Consider the following 9,755-nt stretch of genomic DNA (forward strand, 5'->3'; position numbering starts at 1 on the left):
AGATTGGTTAACTTTTTGAAATCTCAATCACAATCAGGGTAATGTTTTTTTAAAAAACCCAGCGCCTGCCCAAACTAAAAATCAAAAACAGAATGTGAGCCATTTACAAAATAACTTATATTTGTAAATTCAAAAACGATCTACTTAGATATTAGTATTTGTGTTATTAACTGCGTTAAATAGGTCCTTCATCACACGAGCTCGTTTAGACGTTATGAGCATTCTTAAAGTGTCCGTAACTCTGCGTATTTTCAATGTCAGCGGCATATACATACGTATGGTATAGGTAATTTAGTTTAGCAGCTTAGGTAAATTAAATAATGCACTAGACTTAAACTAAGTAAGTGTACGAAACAAAATACTAGGTGTCCTTCAACTGCCGTTGACGGCATCCTCCGACTTCATCGTCGAGTTGGACAGGACTTCTCCGCCAGCCAGAAGATCGCCACTGGATGCCACCGCTGGCATTTGGGCTTGGGGCACATTCACTGGGATCAGTGGGACCAGCGGCACAGCCGCTCCTTCCATTCCCGGAGCGGTACTGATGGTTCGGGCCAGATTCTTCTGCTGCCGCATCAGCTTCTCCTTCTCGCGCTCCGCCTTCAGCTTATCGAAATCGTCGCCCTCGTCCACGGGCTGGGCAGCCAGAAGATCATTGGAGGACCTCAGCTCCACGTTCTCCACTGCAAGCACAAATGGTGGGGGTCAGTGAAACATATTTATTGGTCGGGAAACGTGCAACGTCTAGGAAATGGCTAGGACTAATGCTAGGCAGGCACCAATAAGAAGTTGGAGTTACGGGGTTTAAAATTACCTACATGACCAGCCCGAAAACGTTTCAGTGGTCTTACGTGGTACAAATTTGAAGGGCTAAGCGGGGGTTAGTACTCAGCAAATGGGCATTGCTTTCAAGTAACACATGCCAATTGTTTAAAATATTAAGTAAAAATTATAAAAACAATATAAATATTCTCAGGTGTGCTGGCATTGCTTTAAGTTGTTTAAACAAAAACCGTTTTCCTATTATATACCAATAAAGCTATTATAAGCAAAATAAAGATGTTGTAAAAAATTGATTTTTAAAAAGTAATTTTAGTAATGACATCATTTCCAAAAAGCAAACAATTATTAAATGTTTATTTTGGCAACTTTTTAATTTGTCAGCCAAATGGATTGTGAAAATGAAAGCACACCTGTTACGAAAAGAAAATCATCAAAACAACATTGAAACGGGGGAAAACCAGCAACGATTACGTAGAAGAGCAAGCTAAATAATTCGAACAAGTATTAACTTGGCCAATGATTGTGAACTTTACCGGGCGTGACGAACCACCTGAAAACCTGCGGTGCATCGGGCCTCTCTTTCAAAATTCCCGAATTTGTTGAAAATGAAGATACACAAATGTTAAAAATAAGTTTAAGAAGCGGCAGGGCATTCCAACGCATCCGCTAACCGGATGGCCAGTAATCAGCGACTTACCCGTCTCCCGGCTGGCGGCCTTTAGGGGATCGTACAGGGACTTGGAGCTCTCACCCACCGGAGAGCTGGGTGCAGTGGCTGCATTGGACAGGAGCAAGGGACTGCCTCCCGCTGGCGCCGAAGTGCTGAGCAGGGCATCCACTCCGCCCGGTGGGAATAGACTGGACTCGTACTGGGACTGGGCGCGATTGTAAGAGGGCGGACGAGCTGGTATGTCCACGGGATCCGAGTGGGCTGGTGGGGGCTGAAGCGGCGCCGAATTTGGTGCTCCTGCTCCCGACGATGACGCAAAGATGTCTATCACGTTTGGCCGCGGTTCATTGGCCCGCATGGAAGTGATGGTGGCCTGCTCATCCACCTCCTCGATGACCTGCTGCGTAATCCTTAGACTTCCAGCCGGCTTGCCCGCCGACGTGGCCGGTCCCACAACTCCACCCGAGAGACTAGCCGAACTGGCGCTGGCTGGGAACTTGTAGGGCTGATCCTGACTGGGCGTGGCCGATCCCGGCCTGCTGTCATCGCGGCTCAGGAATCGCTTGAGGGCCGAGGCCACCGTATTCACACGGGACAAAGTGCCCGAAACACTCACAAGCGATGGCGAGGAACCCAGGCGCATTTTGCCATTGCCCGCTGAGAAGTGTATGCCACTGGCATCATCAGCCTGGTTTAAGAGAAATAAATATTATGTTAAATTTAGTCACCAGTTAGTGGATATAGTGTTCTTTTAGATCCGCTGTGCCAGGGTTACTTTATACCATTAAGTGCTCTTAGGTCAGTGCAGCAGAAAGCATTTGAAAGTCGTGCAGTGCGAGGTGCTGTTAGAGGCTTTAAGCTGTAGACAGATCTTTTAGACAATTAGAATCAAAAGTTAGTATTCACATTCGTAAAGCATAGAGAGACACAAACACCTTCCTTAAATTAAAGTTAGATGGGAGACAGGCACAGTAATATACTCAAAGTAAATTAATTACAAAAAAAATTAAAGTATCTTAAAATAAATTATACAAATACAAATTAAATTAAATTAATAAATTTATAAGTGTAGTTCATATGCCAATACCATATGATATTTTAAAATAAATAACTTGCAATAATCTCCAGGAGATGCCTTAATGTAATATAGTAAATAATAAATAATAATAAATTGTGCATCTTTTTGGAGTATAGTATTTTAGATAACCAATAAATAGATAGTTCATTAGTAAGGCTTATCCACTAACTATTTCAACAAATACTTCAGTTGTTACTGTGCCCGCTCTTTATAGCTATACACACGCTGTACATCTAGATTAGGTTTTATATATACCAAGCACCGCTGTGATTCAGAATGCCAATGAGCGATCTGTGATCCCACAAATATAATCTTTCTTCGTGTAAAACAAGAAAAAGAGGTTAGAATTTTTTGAATTTGATTTGGATTTAGTTTTGACGTGGATCAGATCGCAGGACGATAGATGATGAATTTGGTTAACCAATTGATAGTCAGGTGCCAATGCTTCGTAACGCTAGGGAATGCTGCCAACGTTCTGATTCTAACCTCCTCATCTGGCGAGCCCTTGGGAAAGTCATAAGTAACGGACTGGACGCCGGACTCCGGAACAGGATTAGAAACCTGTGCCTGAGCCTGAGCCGGGCCCGTCAGCTTCGTGTCCGCAGCGGCGGCGGGGTCACCACTAGTGTTACCAACCATTTCATCGATCCGCACGGACGACATTGTCGAGGGCATGGCCGCATTCTTGGGCACCTCGATCTTGGCAGTGGACGGTTCCGGGTGGTTCTCCCGGAATCTCTCGGCGGCTATTGTGTAGGGCAGCTCGTTGGGGAACACCTCGTCCCAGTACTGATCCTTCAGCAGCTCCGGATGGTCATGATGCATCTCGTCGACGATTAGATAGGATACCTGCAGATTACGATCCACCATCCAGTTGACCTGTTTAACAGATTTCATTAGTGATATGTGAAAAACATATATAACATGTTTTAAACCTCAAAATCATCATCGTCCTCGCCAAATGGATTAATGAGTGACTCGGCCACCTTCAGCCATCCCATGTAGAAGAAGAACTGCAGCGTTGTGAAGACGGGAAAGTACAGGTCCACCTTGTTCAGGTATGTGGTATTGCCCACCACCTTTCCATCGGTCCACTGCTGACCCATGCAGCAGGTAAGGAAGTATGAGTACACGGCCAGGGTCACCACTTGGGTGTACACCAAGGGTACACTGATCGTGTCGTAGCTGATGAGAAGTCCACACTGACCCCGAAACTTGTTCAGCTCATCGATGATGGTCTTCACCGCGAAGTCATCTCGAATGCGTCCCTCCTTTCTGGCTCTAGTGATTATACTAGCAGCCCAAACGATGGGCAGCCAGTGCTTTGAGGGTCTTGGAAAGGCTTTGTTCATCGTCTCGATGATGGCCTTTTCATTGTCATTGAGCAGACCCGCTTCCACCAGATTACTGAGGCCCGGGAAACGCTTCTTAACCCTTGGCGAAACATTCGCCAGGACCATGGTCAAACACAGGCACACATAACGCATAATCGTGCGCCTCATCATACGCCCGCGCTCGTCCTGACCATGAACATTCGAGCTGACAAACACGGCAATGGGATCTGGCCAGGGAATGGATGTGTACTGGTTCCACCAACGCGTCATCACAATAGACACATAGAAACCCAGCACAAAGGACAGGGGTATGAGTTCTCTATAGCTATCACAGTACTGAACAATGGCCTCAAAGGTTCTGAAAAAAAAATATGGGTTAGATAAATAAAACCAGTGTAGTTTGTATTGTAGAATAGAAGATCAATGAAGAAATTTAGCTATATGTGATTATAATATAGCAATTAATTTCATTAACACATTTCACAAAATTTGATTTATTACGATTTAAGGTATTTATAGGCCAGACAACATTGCAAATGTTGTTTCAAGAAATTAGTCTTTTCTCAGTTAAACCATTTTTATTCTATTGCTCTCGAAACTTAGTTATAAATGCTTTACATATTAATTGTTAACTGTTATTTGGCTGTTTTAAGAAAGAAAACATATTTTTTTTTATTATTTAATCATCATCATTAATTATTAATATAATCATCTAAAAATTGTTGAACTTCTGCAGTTTAAGATATATACATTTACATGGACAACGACCAGTTTTTCTCTTATGATCAACTTTTAGATTCAGCCAACACTCACTCTTTTTGGGTTGCGTTAAGGCCGAAACGATACACCATGTTGATCGCATAGTAAATGGTCAGAAAGGCCAGAAGGTCCAACCAGACCAGCTTGTAAATGCTTCCTCGCCATCTGAAAACAGTTAATGGGCATATTAATCTTTAAATTTGCTAATTGTTATGCACCCGACATCTTCGACATCAGCCTATAAAAATAGACCGTACACGTCAAACTAATCAGCATACACCAAACACTGGCCCTTATCAGGCATTAATAATTTCTGCTATAGCTTCGTTCCAGATTCCCCACTTGACATTCGAAGTTCCCTTGATTATGTCCGCCCATATTAATCAGTGGTAAAATGTCTGAGGATGAAACGTCACACCGGATTTAACCTCCTGATATGGGCCGATAATTTTGGCCACTTGTTGTTGACACGAAACGTCATAAAATATATTTAAAGACTTCAAAATATAAACATTTTGTGCAGAAACGTGCGAATGCCATTACATGACGTCCAGACGATATTTATAAAGCTTATCAGTCGAATAATGCCTGATATAATGAACAATCAAACGATATCTTATAAACAAGAAAAGGTGATACTTGTGTCAAAACAAAAACAATATTTTATGGTTCGTTTTTGGAAATTTTGAACGTGTTTTGCAAAAAAGAACTACTGAATCATAATGGGAGATTCCCTTTGAACACGGGCAGTTGATATTGGTCCTTATTAACCGATATCAACAGCAGCTGAATTAGATCATCAAACTATTTAACTGGCAGCGACTTAGATTACAAGCCAGCATATTATCAGCAATATGTGTATAAATAGGGAAAATGCGTTGGGGAGAACTCAACCCCCGCGTGGCTCCACATTATTAAATTATAATTCAGACAACAAGCCATGACAGATGTCAGAGTTATGAGAACACGAGTCTAGATTACACATTTTTGTGTGGAGAGGGAGGTTGCGGAAATAGTCGTGGCAATTGCAGTTTTCCATACGAAGAAAAGTGGAAAAGTTCTGTAATTTGCACTCGCTGCAATTGTGTTTCTAGGCGGGTTATCCCAACCAATTGTCCGGAGTGTGTCGATGCTCTATAGTTAGCAAACGAGCTAACAATTTCGCACTGTACTTCTATATCTATCCATCGACTAATATAGTGTTAAGTATATAAGATTTTAGCGTCACTCACCTGAGCAGCAATTTGAGAAAACATCCAAAACCGCGACAAGTGGCCACTTCACTTGTGTACGAAATTGTCATTTTTCTCTCCTTTTTTTTATTTCAACACCAATTAAGTTTATTTGCAGTGCTATTTGATAGCTGAGATTGTGATTTCGACGGTCTTATCACGTCTCGCACATCGCTGTATGTCGAAAATGAAAGTATCACTCTATACCTGAAATAAAGCAAGATAGAACAGAATTTTTTATAGAGAACAAAGTTATGTAATATCCGGGGAAGTAAGGGCAATTACTCATAACAGTACCAGGAATCGCTGACAGGGCAACCAGTACAATAATGCAATTTGAAATTCTGAAATCGATTTTTTTTCACAATTAGACATGCGACGATATGACTGAAGGAAACCTGCAGCGCGGAAAACAATTGAAATGCATTTAACATTTAATAGAAATGCAACAACGCCGGACAGATTATATTAATTAGACCAATTTATATAGTCGATGCCACAAAAGCCTCGGTGCATGTTCAGATATTTGTGTATATAGATATATATGTATCTAAAAGTATTTTCATTTGAGTAACGCTCAAGTTTGCGTATGTGGGCGATGTCAAAGTCAGCATTTAAGCGTTTAGGCGGTCTCCATTTGATTCGAGAGGTGTCGCTGGGGGTCAGCCTCCAACGATTAGATACCAATTAACCAAGCAAACAAACTCCAAGTTAAACATCGATTGCCATCTAGTGACTGTTTTTTATTTCGGTGAATGTAAAGGAGAAGTACATTATGTAATAAAGCCAAGATGAGCTCATTGAGTAAGGTTTTTCTTCTTATAGGGTATTGTTTATCTCCCTTGTACACTGATGAATTTCCGCCACAAAAGAGAGACAAAAAATGCGAGAATTTCGGCGAGCCGGTGAGCTAATGATCAGAAATCACACCACAAACTCGGCTCCGAGCTCAAATTATATTACCAAGCCCGATGCCATGTGATCCCGGCCTTTCTGGTGGGGAGAACATGACATCATGTATCGGTCTGCTAACTTTAAAGGGGTTTGCTAGGTATGCTGAACTAAAAAACAATCGTGTTTTTTACACAGAAAAATATTATTTTTTGAGCACCATTTACTACGCACTTTTAAAGCTATTGAAAAATTGGCAAAGAGAATTAACAAGCATAAGAAGTAAGTTTTATAACATCAAGTTTAAATTTAAATTGGCTTATGTTGGTTTGATTTCTACATAAAACTACTGTTTTAAAAATAAAATCTTTAATAAATTATTCAAATTTGTTCTGTGTATGTTTGTATACATTGATTTATTTTAGGCATGGCTTTGAAACTCATAAAAAAAAAATAGTGACGTAGCTCGGGATTATTAGTTTATATTTGATTAGACAACCAAGGTGATACATCGCTTTTTAAGGGTTTACTACGTTTTGTGATTATTTTACTAGAATTTAAATGAGAATTTCTTAAGGTCTGTTGATTTATCACTCGCTTGTAATCACTTGGACCTGAATCAGCAAACGACTGAGATCGTTTCAAATGTTGGGTAAACAAAGACAAAAAGCGATAAGAATGAGACTTTTGACTGGATATATAGGAGGTATAAAACAAATAAGCTAATTTATCGTGCATGCGAATGTTCAAGTAAACAGAAGCAGACAAAACAATAGTTGTATGTATGTGTTAAATAAATAAAATAAAGGGGAAACTTTATAAAATAATGGAATAGAGTGAAAATGTTTCATTAAAAGGCTCTTATTATAAAACTTTCTCAGCTTTTATAATTTAAAGAAATTAATTATATATTATTAGCAAGACTTTAATTAGTGTATTGCAAATATACTAAAATGTGATGGACAAGTTTAAGGGAATCGAAAACTTCGTAACTACTGTTTTGTCCGCGACTGTATAAATGGATCGGAGTAAATAAATTTGCTCTTGCCGAAAGCAACAAGGGCGGATCATTATTTATTTTCATTTGTTTTCGAATCATGGCATTTAAGGCTGCGCTTTATCCCTCCTCTCTCTTCATTACAGGGTAGTCGCCAAGCCAAACCCTTTTTGAATATATATCAACCAAAGTGCCACTCTAAGTGATATATAACCCAGTGTCATTTTGCTGATTTTTCCGTTGTCGCTTACGATTGTTTATTGAGCAAACTTATCGATGCGTTGGTTTCACGAGAACTGACCTCTTCTCAAGCCTTTATAAAATGCATTTTGTTTATGAACGCAATATTTGCAGGGCAAACTTTCAACGTCAACATTGTTGACCTATAAAGACAAATACCTAAATCGGTCATATTTACAGTCTTGTCGCCATTCTCTTTTCCATTAGCATAATATTCAATATTCGTTACACTGTTTCAAACTTGACGACAACAATCGAATCCAAATGACCGAGGTTAATGACTTTTTTGCCGAAAATTTGGCTGGCGACTCTCGAGAGCTGTTAGTGGGCCAGAAAGGCGCGTGGCTAAATTTAAATTATTTTCGGCTGAGAGCACACTGCATTTTATTAAAATTCTTGGCATTACAGACATGTCGTTTAGAAAGAAGCAGAAAACTAGGTGGTAAAACATTACAAAACCTTACAAAATATGCCGGGTTCCTTTAAAAACTTGGTAATCTGAAGTTAGTATTAGTATTAATATTTAACAACTAAACTTTGTTATTAAATTTGCGGAGCGTAATAGTTAAAGTAATTTATGACTACTTTTTTTCAGTTTGATTTGTGATTTTTTCGCTTGACAATAGGGTTATCTGCAGTGGAGTTTATTAATAGCTTTCTTTCGGTCGCCAAAGTAATTTGCGTAGAGATTGCAATTGCAAAAGCAAACGGATGAGTCACTTAAATGATACATATATCATATCCACAGTATATACATAAGCTAGAAGGCTTTAGGGCATTGTGGATTTGATTTGTTTTTACTATTTGACGTTGTCCAATTTCGGGACCTGCAATCGATTTTAAATGCGCTCGTCACGCGTTTGAAACTGATTTTAGTTGTTATTCCCAGTTGTGCACTGTTATTAAATCGCGCCATGGTCACTTACACTTACATTTACTCAAACATGTTGTTGTTGCTTGGACTCACGGCACGCAAGCAAGGTAACAACAATAAAGTTAACAAATTCGCAGGTAGCAGCAAGGGGAGTCCTAAGGGCTAAAACAAACACAAACACAAAGAGACTCCGGCACGTTGTTGTTGTTTTGAGTTTTATGTACGAGTATTTTCTTCACTTGGCCTTTATGCTTCACTATTTTACGTCGTCGTTGCCGCCGAACTTCTTACACAAACACAAAGACACACAGACACAGCTACAGCCACCCATATAGCGGCCATTCAACAAAAATCGCGTTCTTATGATTTCCCGATTTGGGTTTTCTACTACTATTTTTTTTTGGCCACTTCCGCGCTCAACGACCGCCAATGTGAAACTGAGAAACCGCCACTGGCGTGCGAAAATCATGCACTCAGCGTACAGCTGTGTTGAAAGCGAGTGCGAAAATTGCGGAGAGGGAGCGAACAGAGCGAGAAACTGGTTGCCAGAGAGCCGTGGGCAGATAAGCCGAGCACAGGGCGGGATTCGGGCGAAAAAGGGGTGGCCGCTCGAATTCAGTTGTTTTTTCAAAAGGAAAGAGAAAGCCATATAATGAAATCTATAAATAAGTATTAAATTAATTTATTCATTCATCATTATTTGTATCTATTTACTCAACTGTAATATAAGGAAATTTACCATATACATATTTATGTGGGCGCCTAACTCAACACATTTGCACTTAAACCTCACAAGTGTATGAACGTTCAAAAAAACAGAGCATACTTTCAGGCATACATGTTTTATGGGTGCCCTTTATTTCTTGCGGCAACAGACCGACGAAATTTTGTAAAATC

At 40.1% G+C, this 9,755-nt stretch overlaps 1 protein-coding gene across 5 annotated transcripts; it reads right to left on the bottom strand.

Moving 5' to 3' along the window:
- Window positions 1–95: 95 nt before the first annotated feature.
- On the bottom strand, window positions 96–9,291 carry LOC108140593 (bestrophin-4). 5 transcript variants are annotated; one of them, XM_017263494.2, is made up of 8 exons: window positions 8,917–9,291; window positions 5,857–6,063; window positions 4,679–4,789; window positions 3,467–4,223; window positions 3,168–3,410; window positions 1,481–2,141; window positions 1,317–1,361; window positions 96–683 (listed from the first exon to the last, which is right to left on the bottom strand). In XM_017263494.2, the coding sequence occupies exons 2-8, from the start codon at window positions 5,925–5,927 to the stop codon at window positions 373–375; spliced, it is 2,199 nt and encodes a 732-aa protein (XP_017118983.1). In that variant the 5' UTR covers window positions 5,928–6,063; window positions 8,917–9,291; the 3' UTR covers window positions 96–372. The 5 variants fall into 5 exon arrangements, with proteins under 5 accessions (XP_017118983.1, XP_017118980.1, XP_017118981.1 ...); XM_017263491.2 differs by having other exon boundaries at window positions 3,018–3,410; XM_017263492.2 differs by having other exon boundaries at window positions 3,018–3,410; window positions 8,911–9,291.
- Between the last annotated feature and the right edge of the window lie 464 nt (window positions 9,292–9,755).

The sequence above is a fragment of the Drosophila elegans genome, unplaced genomic scaffold, assembly GCF_018152505.1.
Source record: "Drosophila elegans isolate 14027-0461.03 unplaced genomic scaffold, ASM1815250v1 contig_476, whole genome shotgun sequence".
Lineage (NCBI taxonomy): Eukaryota > Metazoa > Arthropoda > Insecta > Diptera > Drosophilidae > Drosophila > Drosophila elegans.

Bases quoted from the DNA above. Each gene is read 5' to 3' on its own strand.
- LOC108140593 (XM_017263491.2), bottom strand. From the start codon at position 5,927: ATGACAATTTCGTACACAAGTGAAGTGGCCACTTGTCGCGGTTTTGGA. The intron at 4,224-4,678 runs GTGAGTGTTGGC...TTTTTTTTTCAG, and splicing joins CTTAACGCAACCCAAAAAGA to AACCTTTGAGGCCATTGTTC. The intron at 2,142-3,017 runs GTTAGAATCAGA...CTCTTAAACCAG, and splicing joins AGGGCTCGCCAGATGAGGAG to GCTGATGATGCCAGTGGCAT.